The following is a 23,004-nucleotide window of genomic DNA, read 5'->3' on the forward strand; positions in this document are numbered from 1 at the left end:
GCATATAAATTATGCCATTAGATATCTTTTTGAATTTGTTTACATTTGTCATTTCTGGGCCTTTTATAACTGACTATACTGTATGGGTTACTAAACTATGATCATGAGTACATCACAAACCTTCTTTCCTTTCTTCTTTTTCTTTTTATCGGTCACAGATTCTTGTTTCTCTAGAGCTGCCGATTTGCCATCTGATAAAGTAGACATCCCACGGTGTAATTTCTTCTTGTCTGTATCTTTAATTCCTTCTGTGTATTCCTTTATTAATTCTTCCTCTGAAAATCAAAATATTCTTCTTATTGTAAATCTTGTATCTGTTAGTATATTAAAACCATACAAGCTATATATGGTATCAAAATCTTGAAATGGCATTCAAAAACGAAACACAAGCCACATGGTCAAGGTCATAGTATGTGTTTACAATTATATATTTTATCATTTAAAAATTAATAAGGAAACTGCTGCAGTTTAGCATTACTTTCAAACAGGAAAATTTCTTATGATAGTAAATGTTATTTCTACAAGATAGATGTAAACAACAGCTAACATTTATAACTTAATGTTAGTTAATATATTTTATTTCTTAAAAAGGTAAAATTACAAATTTAGATATCAGTAAAACAAAACTTATGGATATAAAACATTCTCGAAGAGGTTTCTTAATACTTTTTTATGAAATTAAAAATATGGATACAATTACATGGGAAAATGCATATGCATTATCAATATGTGAAATATATGCTGTGAAAATACTTTTATTCATAGGGTACCAAATTTTGGTTGTTTTCATGAACGATAATATAAAATATCCTTTAAGAAGATGTGTAAGCATAAATGAATCAGCTTATATACATAAGCAATTATTTTATTAAAAATTTTGTCAAGGTAGACAGTAATGAAAGACGAACAAGGAATGAAATGAAAACAAAGTCCCACAAATCATTATAAAACAACAAATAATTAGATTCAAGAATCTTTGTTTCTAATGACTTTAAATTCTTGACTCAATTTTTTTTCCAGAAAACTCAAATCCATGAATTCATAAATCCATATACATGTTTTTTTTGCTCAATCTACGAAAATTGATACCAAGGAATAAAAGTACTTGCACAGTATTTAATAATCATCAAGTCATATTTCCTTAGAAATTCAAACTGTGTTTTACACAAGATACTTTTTCTTGTAAACTGATGGGTAAAGAATATCTATCGGTCAAAAGAAAAGAAAAAATGTTTATATTTATGAATAGAGTAGATGTACATATGACACTGGTCTGGACCAGGGCTTCCAAAACGGTCGTATATTCCGGTCATTTGTATAATGTCCGGTAAAAGTCCGGTTGGGCAAAGCATGAAACGGTCATATACATTTTAGTTTTCAAGGCTTTTTCGGTCATTTTTACATAATTCACGATCTTTTTGACCCAAACTCTGGGCAAATATCATACATATGACACTGGTCTGGACAAATATCATACATATGACACTGGTCTGGACAAATATCATACATATGACACTGCTTTTAATAAAGTTCAAATATGTGACAATGCTCTGGTTTAACAAAACTTATGAGACACTACCCTGGATATCAGTTAAGTGACCCTATCCTTGATAAAGGGCAAGTAAGTGACCCTGTCCTGGATAAAGGGCAAGTAAGTGACACTGCCTTTGACAAAGTTCCAACATATAACACTGCCCTCAACATTGGTCAAACATTCAACAATGCCCTGTATATAGGTCAAACATGTGACACTGCCTTTATAAATCTAGAGGCTCTAAAGAGCCTGTGTCGCTCACCTGTATTTACTGATGCTTTGGAAATCATGTAAAATAAGGTTAAAATCATTATTTATAGTATAGGGTTATTGCATGAATATTGGGGAATATTGTCCCGAGTAGAACTTTATATTGCACGAGCTTGCGAGTGCAATATATGTTCTACGAGGGACAATATTCTCCAATATTCATGCAATAACCCTTTTATTGTATAGCAATATAATATTTGAAAGTAAAAAATTGTTTAAACTAAGATTTTGTCGTTGATGACGTCATGAATTTTGAAGATTTATTGCACTAGTGCAATATTGGAATTTATTGCACGCTAACTTTTGGTTACTTTCTGTGGGAAATATTATATTGCTATACAATAATATAAGATATCATTAGATACTATAATAATATCTAAGATAATAGCAAAAAACTGCAAAATTTCCATAAAATTACTAACTGGTTGTAGGATTTGTCTGAAATTTCAGAGCAGATATATCTAAATCTGATGAACATTTTTGCCACCAGTCAGATTTGCTCTAAATGCTCCAGTTTCAGAGATATAAACCAAAAACTGCATTTTACCCTATGTACTATTTTTAGCCATGTCTGCCATCTTGGTTCGCGGGCAGGGTCATCAGATACATTTTTTAAACTAGATACTCTTATGATGATTGTGGACAAGTTTGGTTACATTTTGTCTTAGTAGTTTCAGAGGTTTGAACATTTTGGTCATTCGACTTATTTGTAAATCTTACTTTGCTGAACATTATTGCTGTTTACAGTTTATCTCTATCTATAATAATATTCAAGATAATAACCAAAACCGGCAAAATTTCCTTAAAATTACCAATTAAGGGGTAGCAACCAAACAACGGGTTGTCCGATTCATCTGAAAATTTCAGGGCAGATAGATGATGACTTGATAAACAATTTTGTCAGATTTGCTCTAAATGCTTTGGTTTCAGAGTTATAAGCCAAAATCTATATTTTACCCCTATGTTCTATTTTTAGCCATAGCTGCTATTGTTGATTGGCTGGCCGGGTCAACAGACACATTTTATAAACTACATACCCTAATGATGATTGTGGAAAAGTTTGGTTAAATTTGCCTTAGTAGTTTCAGAGGAAAAGATTTTTGTAAAAGATAAATAAAATTTACGAAAAATTGTTAAAAATTGACTATAAAGGGCAATAACTCCTTAAGGGGTCGACCATTTTGATAATGTTGACTTATTTGTAGATCTTACTTTGCTGAACATTATTGCTGTTCACAGTTTACCTCTATCTATAAAAATATTCAAGATAATAACCAAAAACGGCAAAATTTCCTTTAAATTACTTTTTAGGGTAAGCAACCTAACAACAGGTTCTTCGATTCATCTGAAAATTTCAGAGCAGATAGATGTTGACCTGATAAACAATTTTACACCAAGTCAGATTTGCTCTAAATGCTTTGGTTTCAGAGATATAAGCCAAAATCTACATTTTACCCCTATTTTCTATTTTTAGCCATGGTGGCCATCTTGGTTGGTTGGTCAGGTCACCGGACACATTTTTTTAAAACTAGATACCTCAATAATGATTGTGGCCAAGTTTGGTTAATTTGGCCCAGTAGTTTCAGAGGAAAAGATTTTTGTAAAAGTTAACGACGACGGACGACGACGACGGACGCAAAGTGATGAGAAAAGCTCACTTGGCCCTTTGGGCCAGGTGAGTTAAAAAGGTTTGAATAGGAATATCCTGGATGCAAGCTAATGATACTGTACTGGATTAGGGTCAAGCATGTTGTGAGGGATGAAGCATGAGACTCGGCAATAGATAAAGGTAGGGCATCTGACAATAACATTGAAAAGGGTCAAGCATATGATATACACCGCTCACTTTATTTATAATTAAAATTTGCCTTGATCTTCATGAAAGCACTTTAAATCTAAGATAGACATGATAATGTTTACAGAAATTACCCCAAGAAATTGTTTATCATGCGGCTATATTACCATGCCTTACGACTGTAGTCTTAATTTAAATATTTAGGACTGATTTTAGAAACCTAATAAACATCATATCACCAAGTTATATGATCATAAGTGTAAACGGAAACTTAATCGAGTCAAAGAGGTTTAAATATAGAACAGTGAAGAATATTGTAGATGAATCCTTATCATAAGTTAATTTTCATGCATCTGCAGCTGTGAATTTATAATAAACTTTTAGCTTGTAATGTAAGATTTGGACGTAGAATAAATAAGTGAACCATGAATATGACAAGTGACCTTTACTTCTTAAATATTATCAGACTATCAAATATTCATATGCACATTGTTTATATAGCTATATATCAAATAGTTTCATGCATGTGAACACAGATGGGAATGACAAAGTTACTTTATCTGTCCTTCTAAACTTTGATAAGACAGGGAATAGGGGTTTGAAATCATCCAAATTGTTGGGACTAGTATCCTTTTCAGGATCTTGTATTTTCGGATAAATAAATATAGCATTACCTTCTGGTTCTACAACTAAATCACAGATTGCATGAAATTAAATATTTCTAAAATTAGCATTTCTTTACACAACAGCATAAATATTTTATCCATTCAAAACATTGAAAACCAAAGTGTTTTATTTCATTAAAAACAACTTTCTGAAATATTGTTTACAGTTCTGAATATTATAATCTTTCTTTTGAGATGTTAGTATACATGAAATTAGTAATGAATATTGTATAATAATCTTAACTTTGTTGAAGATAGAACATTGCCTTTTAAAAAAAACACCATACAATCAATCTTAAGATATTATCAAATCAACTTGTTTATCTCTTCTAATTCTAAAGTCTTAAGAATAATAGAAACAAGAAGCTGAAATGTATGTGCCTATAAGCATTTTGTTTTTGATATGTCATCATATACCATTGACCTTTTACTCCTGACCTAGGTATTAGTTATCTTTTTCTCAAGCAGAAGCAATGCATCAATTTAATTAAATTAGATGCATACATAATCCTGATTTCAAATATTTTCTTTTTTTTTAACAGAATTTATCAACTAATAAAAACAAAAAAACAAACATGCATGAAATATTTGATAGTTTCAACAAAAGTTACAATTAAAAGATCATCAACTGGCATCACTGAATTTGATGTGTCAGCATAAAGAAAAGAAATGCTAAGATAATTTTCCTGTCAGCAGAAACAAAAATTTAAAAAAAAAACAGTAAAAAATCATTGTAACATTGAAAATAAAGAACATCAAAATAATTAGCATGCCAAACAGTACAACATATATATAAGATCAAATGTACTTTACCAATGAACTCTACAGGATGAAAAATACATTATTGTCCCACCTCTTACAAACAATTTGAAGGAGAAAAGTTTGTCAAAATAACAGAGTTAATTACCCAACCCCCTTTTTTCCATTCCATCCTCAATATAGAAAAAAGCCACAAAAAATAGGTTCAATTTATCTTTAACATCAAGGAATAAATTTATAACTCTTTCTTAGAATCAAATCAAACAGGGGCTGATGAACTTAATACACAAAATTAAAGTATGTTATGTATCAATTTGTATTAAATCAAAAATCACCACAGAAAATCAAAAAAATTTAAGGTTGGCTTTGAAAAATTGACAAGTGGTGCTGAAAATCCCAAGGATAGGGCTAAAAATACAGAGGTGTAGTATCTCTAGCCATAAAAAGGATGTGGTAATCCCTGAATGATCTATAGATCCCAAGGATAGGGCTAAAAATACAGAGGTGTAGTATCTCTAGCCATAAAAAGGATGTGGTAATCCCTGAATGATCTATAGATCCCAAGGATAGGGCTAAACATACAGAGGTGTAGTATCTCTACCCATAAAAAGGATGTGGTAATCCCTGAATGATCTATAGATCCCAAGGATAGGGCTAAACATACAGAGGTGTAGTATCTCTAGCCATAAAAAGGATGTGGTAATCCCTGAATGATCTATAGATCCCAAGGAACATCCTTATGTAAATCAAATAATCAAGACATATCATTTAAAGAGTTATTTTTATAACAATGTAAAAAAGAAGCTAATACTATACCTTCTGCCTCAACTAGTAAAATCCAGAGATGTATGAAAATAAAACAAATTCAGTGATTATTATGTGTGCACACTACAATCTATGACCTCTGATGTGTGCATTATGGATCCATCTTAAATGTAACATATATAATAGGGTCGTAATGGGGGTACCTTCAAGAGGAATAATAATAAAAAGTCTTGCCAAATGACGTCAACAGTCTATTTTTGTTCATGTCAATAAAAATTTACATTTTCTTTATAACCAGATGCTCCGCAGGGTGCAGCTTTATACGACCGCAGAGATCGAACCCTGAACAGTTGGGGCAAGTATGGACACAACATTTAAGCTTGATATGTACAGCTCTGAATTTGGATTGTGATTAAATAGTTGACACAACATAGGTTTCTGACACAGAATGAATGTGGTCTAAGAACTTAAACTTAAAAACTTAAAAATTTTAAATTGGACATTTACCTATTATGGTCCAATATCCATTTTTGCGGTTGTATAAAAATATTGACTGATTTTTACAAATCATGTTAAACTTCTTTCCAAAACTTACGGTAAGGGATAACTATTTGACAACCTCTGACAAATCATAACAAAATTTTAACCAATTCATTCTGAGCAGTAGCTGACCGTTGGACATCTGACACTAAAGGGCATTCCTACCCTCATATAACCTTAAATATGTAAACATGACAGAAACTGACAAAGACAAGTTTACCAGACAAACATATAGTCAAATGGCAATAAAAAATAAAAGGCAAAGAAACCAATGTGACAACTTCTAAATCACACCATAACTTCAGAAAATTAGTATCAGCCTGTATAATTTCTCCATAGTCAAATTAACTACTGAAGTATCGATTTGAAAACAGCTTCAATCAGATCATTCATACTTGGAATTCAATAAGTTCTTCAGATTTTTATCTTTAATACATTGCCAAATGTTTCTGGATATCTAAATAAGAACTGTTATCTGTTAAAATATCTGCATATTCAGATGTCTCTCTGAGAGATCCACAGTCGGAATATTTAGACCATTTATTGCATGGACACAAACTCAAGACTGTTTCCATGTCGGACCCATAATGCACACATTTATTAGCCTTCAAACTAATGAATGAAATGATGAATGTGTAATTATAAAATGAATTACCTACTTTAGAGAAACTAACACATTTTAGGCTTAACTTGGGTCAAAAAGAAAATACTTTCCCAATAACATTAACATTTATAACAATAGTTCTCCCTTTCATTAATATTTGATCCATTAATTAGATTTGTATTCTTTGCATTTTAAAAACTAAATTCAGATTCAGAAAATTTATAAAAAGGAACATACATTTCCTGTTTATATTTTATAATAAATATTAATGTTTTTTTATCATATTATTAATTAATCTGCACATTAATTTATTAACCATATATTTTGTTATTATACTTCCAGTTACCTTGGTAATTATATGTTAGATGTTATTAAATAATTTAGGTAAAGTCTGTTTTTTGGTGGGTTTTTTTCATCAATGTTTTTGTGAAAGATTTTACTTTCGATTAATCTTAAATGTAATGAAACATTTATGTCAAAATGTTTGTATATATGTATATATCATATACTGCATCTGTGTTTGGCTACACATATTTAGCATAAGCATTTGTAGTTACAAGAAGCCTCAAAAAATAATTCTAAAACAACATTTGGGAACATTTCAGCAGTCCTAATAACTTTCAGCTTTATACAGAACTATGCGATCAAAAATTGTTAAATCAATAAATGATTTTGAAATGTTGAAATGTTTTTAAGTGGAATGTTCCTTTTCTATTGAAACAGCCTACCACATTAAAACAGTGAATTGCAAATCATGAACCTGTTAGATTTTTTGTGAAGCATTTCTATAAAATACTGTTAGATTTTTTGTGAAGCAGTTCTATAATATACTGTTAAAATTTTTGTGAAGCAGTTCTATAATAAATATAAATGGAAACTAGTGCTATATTAGTTATCTAACTTAAGCTATTGATATACTCTTCTTATGTACTGTGAATTCAGAAGAATTTGTGATATACTAATTTTCCTGGATTAAGAGTTGTGTATTCACAGAGTTCTTGTTTTCATGGATTATGTGAGTTAAGGTGAATCATGAATTTAACTGATCAGCAAAGCAAAAATTTCCCATAGGCTTGTATGTTGATTTTTTTAATCACTAAAAACACATAAGTTCCCCAATCCAGGAAAATTTGTACACAGGCCAAATAAAAGAATTCCCAGTACCTCATTGCAAATACATTATAGCATTAAAAATGTAAATATAGCAATAAATGGTAACATACCTTCTACATCTACTTTCTTTGTCTGAAATATACAAATAAAATCTACATTTTAGCTTTCTTTCCACCTAAATCATAGTATTAGTCAACAACAATAGGATATATCATGAATTCTGTCAAAAGTTAAGTTTCTGCCAAGCTATAAATTAGTCTTAAGTTATATGTTCAATTTTTACCTCAAGTGTAAACAGTAAATTGTACATACTGTAAATGTAATGTTTTCACTGTAATACTTTCAACCAAAGGTTTGACGTGAATACCATGGTAAAATTAACTTCTGTTTTACACATTAAGAAATTGTGTAATTACATAAAATCTACATGGCCAATCAAATCACATATTGTAGCCATATTGTTATTTTATTTGTTTTCTTATAATGCTTTGTATGTATTGTTCTCTGCTGTTTATCATTTGTCATGATGAAAATATACTTTCTTTGCCATAGCATATATATGCTTTTTACAATAAAGTATTCATTCATTTACCTGTAGTGTCACAAGTGAGTTATAGACTCCACTCTTAGCCATCAGTTGATCATGAGTTCCTTGTTCTACAATCACACCCTCCTTAAAGCCAGCAATAATATCAGCGTTTTTGATGGTGGAAAGTCTATGAGCAATAACTAGTGTTGTTCTACCTGCTCTAGCCTGAAAAGATAGGATATCGTTAATAAGTTTTAACCGTTACAAATCAGCCCATCCGTTTTCTCTTTTTCCACTTTAAGGTCTTGTATAGCTTGTTATGCGGTATATGTTTTTCTAATTTGTTGCAAGCTGCTATAGGAAGACCTAGGTTTCACTTTGTAAATGCGGCTGTTTCACAAACCACACCCCTTTTAAAGAGATATATAATATTCATATATTTTGCTTTGTTTAATTACGTACTGTTTCTGAGGAAGACCGAAAGTGAAGGGAGGGGTAGTACAGAATTTTAGTATAAGTTTTGTTGAAAATTTGCCACACAGCCCTATGTTATGACCTTTCAATAAAATATTAGTGCATATCAACTTTCTATTCTTGGATATGATTTTTTTTTAAACAAAATAGTAAAAGTGTCACAGCTTTAGCTGTAAAGGGAGTTTGTAATTTGTATGGGAAATTGCATTGTCTATATTTACAGAAGTGCAACCTGTAGTTGCTCACTTCTACAAGTTGGTCTCTTGTGGAAAGTTGTCTCATTGTCAATCATACCAGTCTTCTTATTTCTATATATAGATTGATCGACAATTGTGAATCTTTAAAAAAAAAAATATAATAGAAAGCATGTGTTTGTTAGTCTTGCATTGCGATTTTAAAAATGTGCAAGTCATGTTATAACTGAAATTATTTAATATTGAAGATGTGATCTAGAAAATATAAACTAGATAAACTCTTGCATACTTTGTTTCCTATATCAGTTTATTATGCCTACACTTAAAACTTTTAATGTTTGACTTACTTTGTCTAAAGCTTCCTGTACTATGGACTCACTTTCTGTGTCTAGGGCTGAAGTAGCTTCATCAAGAAGAAGTATTTTTGGATCTCGTACAAGTGCTCTAGCAATGGCCACTCTCTGTTTTTGTCCCCCACTAAGCTGGGCTCCTCTCTCACCAACTAATGTATCAAATTTCTACAAATATTGCAAAACTTTGTTAAAACTTGAAATGTTAACTACCATAAGTAAATTCTTGATTCATGTAATGGGAATGTTAATAACCTAATTGTGTGTATTCAGTGAGGGAATATTGCCACAAGATATCATAGTGTAACTAGCAACTTGTTAACAAAGAAAAAACCTTCAAGAGCTATATCACAATACTCCATATAAAATATTTGAGGTTTAAAATCATTAGGACATCACTCTATATATTAGCATAAATCCAAGTGTGGTTACAAACTTATGTAGTGTCTTTAAGTAAATATAGAAATAGCATTTTCAGCAGATATATCCATATAAATTACTTTGTCCTTGAAGTATTGACCTCAAAATCTATAGGAATCTTCTGATAACATGTGACTATATATATGTAGGCTTGGTTCCCATGTAGTATCCTTAATATTGACCGCAGAATCTATAGGAATCTTCTGATTACATGTGACTTTATATGTAGGCTTGGTACCCATGTAACATTTTCCAGTAATTATCTATAAAGCTCTTTGCTTTCAGTCTCAGATAATTATCTATAAAGCTGTTTGTTTTCAGTCTCAGATAATTATCTATTAAGCTGTTTGTTTTCAGTCTCAGATAATTAGCTGTTTGTTTTCAGTCTCAGATAATTATCTATAAAGCTGTTTGTTTTCAGTCTCAGATAATTATCTATTAAGCTGTTTGTTTTCAGTCTCAGATAATTATCTATAAAGCTGTTTGTTTTCAGTCTCAGATAATTATCTATTAAGCTGTTTGTTTTCAGTCTCAGATAATTATCTATTAAGCTGTTTGTTTTCAGTCTCAGATAATTATCTATAAAGCTGTTTGTTTTCAGTCTCAGATAATTATCTATTAAGCTGTTTGTTTTCAGTCTCAGATAATTATCTATTAAGCTGTTTGTTTTCAGTCTATTTTCTCTTTAATAATACGTCTACTACTTTATACCATTAACTTACTTCAGGGAGATCCATTATAAAGTTGTAAGCATTAGCCATTTTGGTGGCTGCAATGACTTCATCATCAGTAACATTATTCCGTCCCATTCTTATATTATCTTTGATTGACATGGCAAACAAGATTGGTTCCTGGCTGACAATACCAATATGTTCTCTCAACCATTTCACATTTAAATCCTTCAGATTATTTCCATCCAGAGTAATCTATATATAGATAAATAAACACCGATTACAACAAAAATACACATAAAACTTCCTGTATCATCTCTTGTTTTATCAAATTATTCATGAGAGTATAAATCATTTATATTTTACTGTTGTTTATATGTGTCCTTGTACAAAAATGATGTCTGTCATACCTTACTTGTCTAAATACTTTATTCTCACCATTTGAGTTAATAAAAAAATAGGAAAACTGTGAGCTACTGATCACTGATGATAACCAGGCCACAACTGACTAATTTTAATAGTGTATGTAAGTGTTTGGATAACAGGAAGTTACACGGTAAAGTTGACTTATATAAACCCTGAATCCAAATTTCAAAAACCCTTACGATGATGTTCTCGAGAAAGATGTGATGAAAAATATTTATGGGTGGAATGATGAACAGACGGATAGACAGAAAACTAAAATTATATTGTTACATATGCATATTGGTTTTGTCTTCATTCTTCCTATATTGTCCTTATTTATCAAAGATTTTCCAGTTTATTGACACTCTTTTGTGAGTTATCTCAACTTCATGTATTGCCTTTCAAACTTATTGAATCAAACTTACAGTTCCTCCTTCCGGGTCGTAAAATCTGGTCATTAACTGTACACATGTACTTTTACCACACCCACTTGATCCTACCAGGGCCACTGTCTGACCAGGTTGTACAGTAAGGTCCACACCCTTCAAAACCTGTGTGATATATATGTTACAGTAAATAGGTGAAATTAGGAATTACATGTAATTACTAAAATTTAGGAATTACATGTAATTCCCGATGCACTTAGTAAATACAAGTAATTCCTAAAATGGCCCAGTAATTACCAGTAATTACTAATTTTAAATTGAATTTTTACACCTATTTACTAACTGTTAAAACAATGTTGTAATCAAAAGTTATGGTTATACTAACTAGAAAATTAGCGAGTACTCTTAAAAAGGTGATCAGCCTAAAATGTATCTTTTTGTTATAGGTGCATTAGCTACGAGAAATAAGAAAAAACTAAATATGATTTTTTTTTATTGTTAAATCATTAATAAAAATGATATAATAGTTAAATTATAATTCACTTTTAGCAGCCAATCTGGTTCTTTTTCGTTAAATAAGCTGAGGAACATGGTTGATGAGTTTTGCACTTTTAAGTTAATAATTTGACCTCATTGAATACGTATTCATGTGACCTTCAATTCAACCCCCGCTGGAGATGGGTTACCGATGTATTTAGCTAATAAAATTGTAAGGGTTTTACGAAAACCAGTGCCTCGCCTACTTTTGCTGTTAGTTGCAGGCTAAAAAAAAATGGGGGAAACAAATCCTCTAGACACTATCTTTTGACTAGTACTGTAGGAAGATTCTGTCCAAATTTGGTAAAAATCCAGGAGGGGTTGTGAAATCTAATAAATGTTTTAACAAGAGTGCGCACACTGAAATATCTCGCCTTCTTTACTAATCATTGATGTTATTTTGATAGTCCTAAATGTAAAGCTTTATTACAACTGTCACATAAACTTAACATTAACCAAGATAACCAAACATTGATCAATGAACCATGAAAATGATGTCAAGGTCAGATAAACATGATAAACCATGCCAGGCAGACATGTACAGCTAACAATTCTTTCATACAACAAATATAGTTGACCTATAGCTTATAGTTTAAGAAAAACAGACCAAAACACAAAAAACTTAACACTGAGCAATAAACTGTGAGAATGAGGTCAAGGTCAAATAAAATCTGCGTGGCTGACATATAGATCTTAAAATATTTACATTCACCAAATATAGTTGGCCTATTGCTTATTGTATTAGAAAAATATACCAAACCTCAAAAACTTAACTTTGACCACTGAACCATGAAAATGAGGTAAAGGTCAGATGACACCTACCAGCTAGACATGTACACCTTACAATCATTCCATACACCAAATATAATAGACCATTTGCATACAGTATAAGCAAAACAGACCAAAACACAAAAACTTAACTATAACCACTGAACCATGAAAATGAGGTCAAGGTCAGATGACACATGCCAGCTGGACATGTACACCTTACAGTCCTTCCATACAACAAATATTCTAGACCTATTGCTTATAGTATCTGAGCTATGGACTTGACCACAAAAACTTAACCTTGTTCACTGATCCATGAAATGAGGTTGAGGTCAGGTGAAAACTGTCTGACGGCATGAGGACCTTGCAAGGTATGCACATACCAAATATAGTTATCCTACTACTTATAATAAGAGAGAACTTAACATTACAAAAATTTTTAACTTTTTTTTCAAGTAGTCACTGAACCATGAAAATGAGGTCAAGGACATTGGACATGTGACTGACGGAAACTTCGTAACATGAGGCCTCCATATACAAAGTATGAAGCATCCAGGTCTTCTACCTTCTAAAGTATAAATCTTTTAAGAAGTGAGCTAACACCGCCACCGCCGCCGGATCACTATCCCTATGTCTAGCTTTCTGCAACTAGAGTCGCAGGCTCGACAAAAACCTTAACTGCAGAGTGTATGTAATGTTAACTGAAAAAATAGTCCATTTATAAGTTATATACGAAAAGGATTTTTTTTGTTGCAAATATTACTTCTGAATCGAGTATCTTATGATCATAAAAAAGCTTTTGTCCAAGTTTGGTAGAAATCCAGGGTATTTTAGAGAAGTTGTTAAAATTTTAAAAACTTTAACCACAGTGTGAATGTAATGTTACCTGGCATAAAAACTAAGTTCATAATTTCATACATAAGTAAAATACAGAAAAACTGAATTTTTATTTTTTACAAAATTAACTTCTTGAAATTTATCTTATGATCATAAAAAGGCTTCTGTTCAAGTTTAGTAGAAATCAAGGATACTTTAGGAAAGTTATCAAAATTGAAAAAACTTCAACCACAGAGTAAAATTTGTGGACGCCACTGATGAAGGAAAGTGGGTTGGTTGGCTATGTCTCGCTTTTGATTTCTCAATTTTGGATTGTCATTGCCTTGAATGCTGTAAATGACTTTTAGGGAGTTTCAAAACTTATATAACAACCATTTTCCAGTTTCAATTCACTAACACTAAAGAGTATACACTTCTCGATGTGCCTTATATTCCTTAATCCTTAATTAAGTAAGCCCTAAAAATCCCTACACTTTTACCTTCTTATTTGGTGTCTTGAATTAGGTCTTTTATTTTAAAACAAAAATATCAAGTTAGTAAATAGCTGTAAAAATTATCATCAATTTTAATTCCTATATATATGCTGTGTCCAACGTAAATCCTGAATTTTATTTGCACTTAAGTCAATGCAGCTATGAATGCTTGAAGATGTAGAATTTAACATCTAAAGAAATAGAGCTATGATATAAGTGGTTTTTATACATACCTGTACTTCCTTCCTAGCAGGATAGGTAAATTTAACATTCCTGAACTGTATATTTCCTGTCACCTTGTCAGGCTTTGATCCTTCTTCAGAATAGCTGTCAATCTCTGGAACCTAAACATATATACACATATCATATATCTCTGGAACCTAAACATATATACACATATCATATATCTATGGAACCTAAACATATATACACGTATCATATAAATAGTCTATAACAAAATTAATAGAACTCTTTTTGAAAAAGGCATGATTCTTTGAAAAGATACATATTCACCTTCAAGTTAAACAAACTGTAGTAAGAATCCGGATTTCGGAAGGAATTTGTGGAATTCTATTAAAAGCTTTGATTCAGCTTTGTGTTTTGGTTTACTGTAACAAAACTTGTTTTGATATGAGCTTCAATATTCATAAAATTCATATTAAAAGAAATTTAAAAGTTTAATAAATAATAAATTGATCTGTAAAGAGCATTTTTGAGCTTAACTTACACTATCATACATAATATTAGTAATGTTAATTTGGCATTATCCATCATTATTTCAGGTTTGTTTTGCTACCAATAGACTAAGCCTTACCAATTTTATGATGTCAAAGACAACAAAAGCTGCTCCCCTGGCCGATGCCAATGATTGAAGTGGTGGAGCAACATTACCAATGGACCACGCACCAATCAAAACAGAGAAAAATATCTGAAATAAAAAGTAAAATGGTGAAGACTGATACCAATGGACCAGTCAAAACAGAGAAAAATATCTGAAATAAAAAGTAAAATGGTGAAGACTGATACCAATGGACCAATCAAAACAGAGAAAAATATCTGAAATAAAAAGTAAAATGGTGAAGACTGATACCAATGGACCAATCAAAACAGAGAAAAATATCTGAAATAAAAAGTAAAATGGTGAAGACTGATACCAATGGACCAATCAAAACAGAGAAAAATATCTGAAATAAAAAGTAAAATGGTGAAGACTGATACCAATGGACCAATCAAAACAGAGAAAAATATCTGAAATAAAAAGTAAAATGGTGAAGACTGATACCAATGGACCAATCAAAACAGAGAAAAATATCTGAAATAAAAAGTAAAATGGTGAAGACTGATACCAATGGACCAATCAAAACAGAGAAAAATATCTGAAATAAAAAGTAAAATGGTGAAGACTGATAACAATGGACCAATCAAAACAGAGAAAAATATCTGAAATAAAAAGTAAAATGGTGAAGACTGATACCTATGGACCAATCAAAACAGAGAAAAATATCTGAAATAAAAAGTAAAATGGTGAAGACTGATACCAATGGACCAATCAAAACAGAGAAAAATATCTGAAATAAAAAGTAAACTGGTGAAGACCTATACCAATGGACCAATCAAAACAGAGAAAAATATCTGAAATAAAAGTCAAATGGTGGAGACTGATTCCAATGGACAATGCACCAATCAAAAAAGAAAACTGTCTGAAATGTCAGACACAAAATAACATGAGGAGAAGTTTTCTTTTTTAACCCTATTATCTCTTATAACCCTGGCATATCTTTAAATCCTGTCATCTCTCTAAATGTGTGGCAGTATCACTTTAATTACAAACATACAATATTAAGAAAATATATAAAATTTTACTTTAAATACAAATTCTAGATTTTTAGTTTGGCTTCCTTTTAAGCATCTTATATGTTAGGAATGGCAAGAAATACATCAAGAATACTGAAAACACCCAAATATATCATCTGGTCCTTGTGGTCCTTTTAAAAATGAAAATGTTAAACAACAGCCTTTATAGTCTGGAAAGGAACATTGACAAATTTCTTAAGGGTTGTTGTAAAGTTACTGTGAATTCATTTAATTTCAAGGTTTTTTCTTTATGTGTTTTGCATATTTTCTATGTTCATTTTATCATATATTAAGAACTTACAATCAAAACTTTTCCAATGGTGTAGGTGTCAGATTCCTCTCTAACCAGTTTGGCTCCATACCAAAACCCAAGAGCATAGGCTCCAAACATAACAACATATACTAATCCCACAGAAAAGCCATTAGTATAACCCTTCTTAATACCAACATCCTTGGCAGTCTGTAGGTGGGAATTGTACCTAGAAATAGATTTAATGGTCATATATGACTTGGTGTATAGGCGGGAATTGTACCTAGAAATAGATTTAATGGTCATATACGACTTGGTGTATAGGTGGGAATTGTACCTAGAAATAGATTTAATGGTCATATATGACATTCTGTAGGTAGGAATTGTACATATGAATAGTTATAATGGTCATATACGAGATAATACGACTTGGTGTATAAGTGGGAATTGTACCTATAAATAGATTTAATGGTCATATATGACTTGGTGTATAGGTGAGAATTGTACCTAGAAATAGATTTACTGGTCATATACGACTTGGTGTATAGGTGAGAATTGTACCTAGAAATAGAGTTAATGGTCATATACGACTTAGTGTATAGGTGGGAATTGTACCTATAAATAGATTTAATGGTCATATATGACATTCTGTAGGTAGGAATTGTACATATGAATAGTTATAATGGTCATATACAACTAGGTGTATAGGTGGGAATTGTACCTATAAATAGATTTAATGGTCATATATGACATTCTGAAGGTAGGAATTGTACATATGAATACCCGTAGTTATAATGGTCATATACGACTTGGTGTATAGGTGAGAATTGTACCTAGAAATAGATTTAATGGTCATATACGACTTGGTGTATAGGTGAGAATTGTACCTAGAAATAGATTTAATGGTCATATACGACTTGGTGTATAGGTGAGAATTGTACCTAGAAATAGATTTAATGGTCATATACGACTTGGTGTATAGGTGGGAATTGTACCTGTAAAGATTGCTGCCAATCTTTAGTTTAAAAACAATATCTTTGGTTTCTGGATATTAAATAATGACTAAACAACTTTCAAAAGTATCAGAGATTATTATTATCAATAATAATAAATACAGGTAAATGAAATACAATATGTTAAAACGTTTGAATGTGTTTTTCATGTATGCGTTATTACCTCTTGGAATCTTTCAAGATCAGTTCAAATTCATTTCGTTATAAGAAAAGTCCGGTTTTTATAGTTCTTAGCACGCCTTATCCTTGCGTGTACGAATATAGTTCGTTGCCGGTCAAGGTCTATCATGTAAATAACTGTCAGTGCGTAAATAAATATGAATTATAAAGAAAGCAAGCACAATGTCATAAGTCTCGACACCGATTCAACAATATAAAGCATGTAAATACAAGTAACTAAAGAAATGTAGGATTCATAACAAGCTAGAAAACAAAGATGATATTCGAACGCCACATGTTGGCGGAATTTCGTAACCTTAAATCAGCAACTGTCAAATTTGCCGGGAACGACATTACATTTATAAAAAGGTACTGCCGCGATATTTAACGTTCACAACAGTACCTATAAATAGATTTAATGGTCATATATGACATTCTGTAGGTAGGAATTGTACATATGAATAGTTATAATGGTCATATACGACATGGTGTATAAGTGGGAATTGTACCTATAAATAGATTTAATGGTCATATATGACTTGGTGTATAGGTGAGAATTGTACCTAGATATAGTTAAAATGGTCATACTTAATTTGGTATTGTACCTATAAATAGTTATAATGGTCATATATCACTTGGTGTATAGGTGGGAATTGTACCTATAAATAGATTTAATGGTCATATATGACTTGGTGTATAGGTGGGAATTGTACCTAGAAATAAATTTAATGGTCATAATAATAAATTTATCTGTTAAAGTGTCACATATATGACTTGGTTTATGATTTGGAATTGTAAATAGTTTTTCATAGTCATTCCATGTTCAGTATTTAGTAGGTTCCCAATTTCAAGAACTTGTCCATAGTACATGGAAGCTCCACTTGCACTATCATTTTCTATGTTCAGTGGACTGTGAAATTGGGGTAAAAACTTGATCCTTTCATAGAGAACATGTGTACTAGGTTTCAAGTTGATTGGACTTCAACTTCATCAAAAACTACCTTGACCAAAAAGTTTAACCTGAAGCAGGACAGACAAACTGATGAACAAATGAACAGACGAACGAATGAAGGAACAGACACACAGACCGAAAAACTATCTGGCAACAATGCATAAAATTGATACAATCCATCATTAGAACTTTTCAGATAGCTTTTGTCGAAACAGCAAGTAAATGTCTTATAAAAGTTTAGCATTTAAAGAAATGTATAATATAGTTTTCAATATCCTTTTCAGTTTATCATCAGTAAGTTAAAATCCTTGTATGTAACTTTGCATTTCATTTGCTTTTAAATGTAACCAATAAATATTCTTTTAAGAGGCAGAAACAAGGTAAAACAAGGGGAGTAACTTGAAATTTATACTGCTAAATGTGTTAGAAATACACAATATTGCCAAAAATATTTGCAAGTCACAGACTATTTATAACCTCAGACTAAGGCTGAGGTAACACACATTATTTTACAGTATGTTTGATACCCAAGCTGTCAAGTAAAGCCACTTAACTGTTTTAATTTCAAGAATTTTGTTGTAACAAATTACCTTCATCAGTGACAAATATCAATATCATGGTCATGATGGAATGACATGGATAGTATAACTAAAATTAAGACCAATGAGATTCCTCTGTTAAAATATCAAAAAGCAGAAAATTCTAATTTTGAACAGGTCTTGAAAATCAGATTATTCCTTCAACCAAAAGAATCACATAAATGAGACTAATTTTCTAAACGAAAAACCCCTTAAGATCATCAAGGTCAAGTTTGCTTTCATTTTGACCAGTACTTTCAGAGGAGAACATTTTTGTAAAAAAAAATAATGAACAAGGGACAAGGGAAGACTGAAGATGCAGGAAGCCAATTGATGAGAAAAGTTTGCATAGCCTTTTTGAAGTGAGCTATTCATCAATTAATACCTTTGGCATTCCTTTTGCTGTCCACCAAAACTGACCACTGTTCTAATAGAACTAAATACTTCCTCTGCAATGGCCCCTGCTTTAGCATAAGCTTCAGATTCTTTAGAAGACATGTCTGCTACAAGCTGTAAACATAAAACAGTCATGAAAGTATTAATAATTGAATGATTTAAAAATATTTAACACCAATACAGAGCTGGCAGTAAAAAAACAATAAAAATAAACTGTTATCACAGAGATTGTCACGCTATTTTGTATTTTTAATTATGCAAATGTTGAAATCAAAATAGCAATACTTTAACATCTTGCACATGTACAAGCTATGCAAATATTCAAAGTCAATGAACCTTGACTGAGTAACATGGCTCAACAATCTCCATGTAAATGAGATGTTCCAATGCTACTACAACTGCATACCAAATACCACTGACTTATTATAAGTTGTTTCCAAACCTGAATACAAACATTAACTTGAAAACTATGATAAAAATTCAAAGTCAATGAACCATGAAGAGGGGGCTAAATAATCTCCATGGAAACAATACTTCCAGATGCCAATAAATATGCATACCAAATATCATTGACTTAACATTAGCAGTTCATCTTAAACTGATTTGATCACAAACTAATACATGTAAACTAAGATATGTTTCTAAGTCATTTGACTGTGACTGAGGGGCGAGGCCAAATATTCTCCATGGAAATGAGATGTGCCAATGCTTATACATTATTGGCCTTCCACTAGTGGTTCCCCTTGAAATGACCTTATCATAAACTAAGACTGATAACTTTGAAAAATTTTCAAAGTCAATAGACCATGACTAAGGGGGTGGAGCCAAATTATCTCCATGGAAATGAGATATGACAATGCTAACACAACTGCATACCAATTATCATTGACCTACCACTGGGGGTTCACCATAAACTGACCTAATCACTAACTAATTCATGTAAAGTAAGCAAACCATTCAAAGTCAATAGACCATGACTAAGGGACAGGGCCAAATAATCTCCATGGAAATGAGATGTGCCAATGCTTATACAACTGCATACAAAATATCATTGACCTACCACTTGTGGTTCCACATAAATTGACCTAATCTCAAACTAATACATGTAAAATAAGCAAAAGTTTTGAAGTCAATAGACCATGACTGAAGGGGCAGGGCCAAATAATCACCATGAAAATGAGATGTGCCAATGCTTATACAACTGCATACCAAATATGATTGACCAACCACTGGTGGTTCACCATAAACTAGACCTAATCACAAACTAATAAATCGTTGACGCCATCGCCGCCACCGCCGGGAACAGCATACCTATGTCTCACTTTTTGACTCCGCCAAGGCGAGATAAAAATCAACAGTAGGACTTTGTACAGATATATAAAAAAAACTTAATAAAAAACAAAGACCAAATTATACCAAGGAAATAAATATTAATATAAATACCCATTTCTTCCAAAAAATTTATCAGTTTCTTTCTTGAAATATAAGCAAAACTGCTTTTATTTGAATATAAACTTTTTTTCGGGAAAATTAGATAAAACATCAATGAAATTCTATAGAATTATTGAAATAAACTGGTTTCTGCTACCTTATTTATTACAGAAGATTTTTACCTTATTCATTACAAATCCTGTAACAGCTAATAAAGGACTGATGGCCAATATAACCAAGGTAAGTTTCCACCCATATATGAATCCAATGATAAATCCAGTCAGGAAACCAGAGGTCCACTGTAGACAGGAACCCATCTTGTCACCAATACCTTCATGAATCTTATTGATGTCACTGAAAAATAAAATTAATTCTGACTTAATCTATTATTTATAACAAATGTGCATGAATCTTAGATCAGATAAATAACATAAAATTAAAAATAGAAAATGTGTTCTTGAAATATAAAATATTTTATATTGGATTTGAAAGTTTAAAAATTAAACCGGCTTCATATCTTGCACCTAAGAAAATTGCGGTGAGGGTCAGTCTCTAACAAAAAGCTAAAACAAAAGATGTAATTTTTTTCTATTGTGAACTTTCCATTATTATGTAGAAAAAATTCCCGGAGTATCTGCAGTATGTATGTTACACCTCAGAAACACATCTTTTCCCTACAACATGTCTAATTCCCAAAACTTGTCCATATAATGTAACTCAATGACCAAAACCTTTGTCTAAATTACGGAAACTACTATTGCATTTATGTCCTTGGAAAGGGGCTTTGGTTTATTTGTTTTTCTGACGACAATAACTGATGTGAAACAAAATAAATGAATCCATCGTTTATGATATATCTATACCACATTTTCTGCAGTAATAAAATTTTTTATTGAAATTTCTTACTCTGATAAACGAGTGTTGAGTTCTCCTGTCTCATGTGTATCAAACCATCCAATCTCTTGTCTAAGAACATTTCGTAGAAACATGTCCCTTATTCTGTGTGCTTGTCTCTCGGCTGCAACTGCCCAAAAACTGACCTGGACGTAGCCACATACCATAACACCACCAGCTATGGCTAAAAACATCAATTATATAATAGGTCAATTAAAGTATCAAACTAATTTCTGGACATGCAAGGTTGTTTCATACATTGGTGGACAGGTAAAATGTCTGATACAGAAGTTCTACTAAATCTTATAATATCTGGGATAGGATATGGATGTTAACATAAACCAAAGTCAAATAATATGAAAAGCAGGCAGTTATGATATAAATCTAATAGCAAAAACACAAGCATTACAAAATGAAGATGAGGTCAAACTAACTTTCTTTCACCTGGATGCTGACACTCTAATTATTGTAATAATTACATTTAAAATCAAGAAAAATCTAAATCAAACAGTACCTTAAATATGATCTTTGTTGTGTAATTAAGAACTTTTAAAAGCAATGAAGTGTGAGATATAGATTTCATTTCAGTGACAGAAACCTGAAATATGAAAATAACGCCAAGTAGTTGCTAACGATCTTCTCAACATGAATACCAATATGAACCGTAAAGGTAGGTCTTAACTTTGATAATACCTCTGGACATTAAACCAACAGTCCAACTTAGTTATTAAATCTCACAGAAGCAAAAAGATTAGAACAATTATTTATTATCAGTATAATTTTCACCTATGTAATATAATGCAAATGTTTTCATTTGATCCAGGAGTTCATCTTGGACTTCAAGCCATTTCCAGTCAATAGTATAGTTCAATTGTGCTTGAATTGCTGTGCGGTTATTACTGCAAAATAATTAGTAATTTATTAAATCATGTATTCAATATTACAACCATGTTATTAAAGAGAGGTATTGCAACAAATTAAGGAATAATTAATACCATAAAAAAATAAATCTCTCATAAAAAAACATATCTAACATGACCTGTACATTTTAACAATTTAGGTTCAGTTATTCCGAAAGGCTGTCAAAACAATCTCTTGTGTCCATAACATAAAGGCTGATAATATCTTTAGTTTTTGTATCTACAATCTTTAGTTTTTGTATCTACAATCTTTAGTTTTTGTATCTACAATCTTTAGTTTTTGTATCTACAATCTTTAGTTTTTGTAACTACTATTTCCTCAAAATATTGATTCACTTATAGGGTCTTTGCATCAGAAATAAACACATTTATTCTACAATCAGTTGTTGTTATGATACAAGTTATGTTCTTCATATATATTTTATGATGGTATGACACTTAATCCATAACGGGAGGATTGTGCTTGAT

The 23,004-nt window shown here is 31.3% G+C and overlaps 1 protein-coding gene across 12 annotated transcripts in view; it reads right to left on the reverse strand.

Annotated features, from left to right (window-relative positions):
• LOC143065325 (ATP-dependent translocase ABCB1-like) overlaps positions 1 to 23,004 on the reverse strand; it is a 65,818-nt gene that overhangs the window by 28,222 nt on the left and 14,592 nt on the right. For 10 of the 12 annotated variants that reach the window (XM_076238833.1, XM_076238844.1, XM_076238843.1 and 7 more), the window contains 14 exons: positions 22,403 to 22,515; positions 21,629 to 21,800; positions 20,905 to 21,076; positions 19,281 to 19,405; positions 16,245 to 16,422; positions 14,904 to 15,017; positions 14,323 to 14,433; positions 11,514 to 11,639; positions 10,735 to 10,938; positions 9,590 to 9,760; positions 8,638 to 8,799; positions 8,156 to 8,177; positions 5,840 to 5,851; positions 121 to 275 (listed from right to left, as the gene is read on the reverse strand). In XM_076238833.1, the coding sequence (XP_076094948.1) occupies positions 121 to 275; positions 5,840 to 5,851; positions 8,156 to 8,177; positions 8,638 to 8,799; positions 9,590 to 9,760; positions 10,735 to 10,938; positions 11,514 to 11,639; positions 14,323 to 14,433; positions 14,904 to 15,017; positions 16,245 to 16,422; positions 19,281 to 19,405; positions 20,905 to 21,076; positions 21,629 to 21,800; positions 22,403 to 22,515 (1,837 nt within the window). The remainder of the gene's footprint in view (positions 1 to 120; positions 276 to 5,839; positions 5,852 to 8,155; positions 8,178 to 8,637; positions 8,800 to 9,589; positions 9,761 to 10,734; positions 10,939 to 11,513; positions 11,640 to 14,322; positions 14,434 to 14,903; positions 15,018 to 16,244; positions 16,423 to 19,280; positions 19,406 to 20,904; positions 21,077 to 21,628; positions 21,801 to 22,402; positions 22,516 to 23,004) is intronic. The other 2 variants (XM_076238836.1, XM_076238834.1) reach the window with 1 other exon arrangement.

The sequence above is a fragment of the Mytilus galloprovincialis genome, chromosome 2, assembly GCF_965363235.1.
Source record: "Mytilus galloprovincialis chromosome 2, xbMytGall1.hap1.1, whole genome shotgun sequence".
Taxonomy (NCBI): domain Eukaryota; kingdom Metazoa; phylum Mollusca; class Bivalvia; order Mytilida; family Mytilidae; genus Mytilus; species Mytilus galloprovincialis.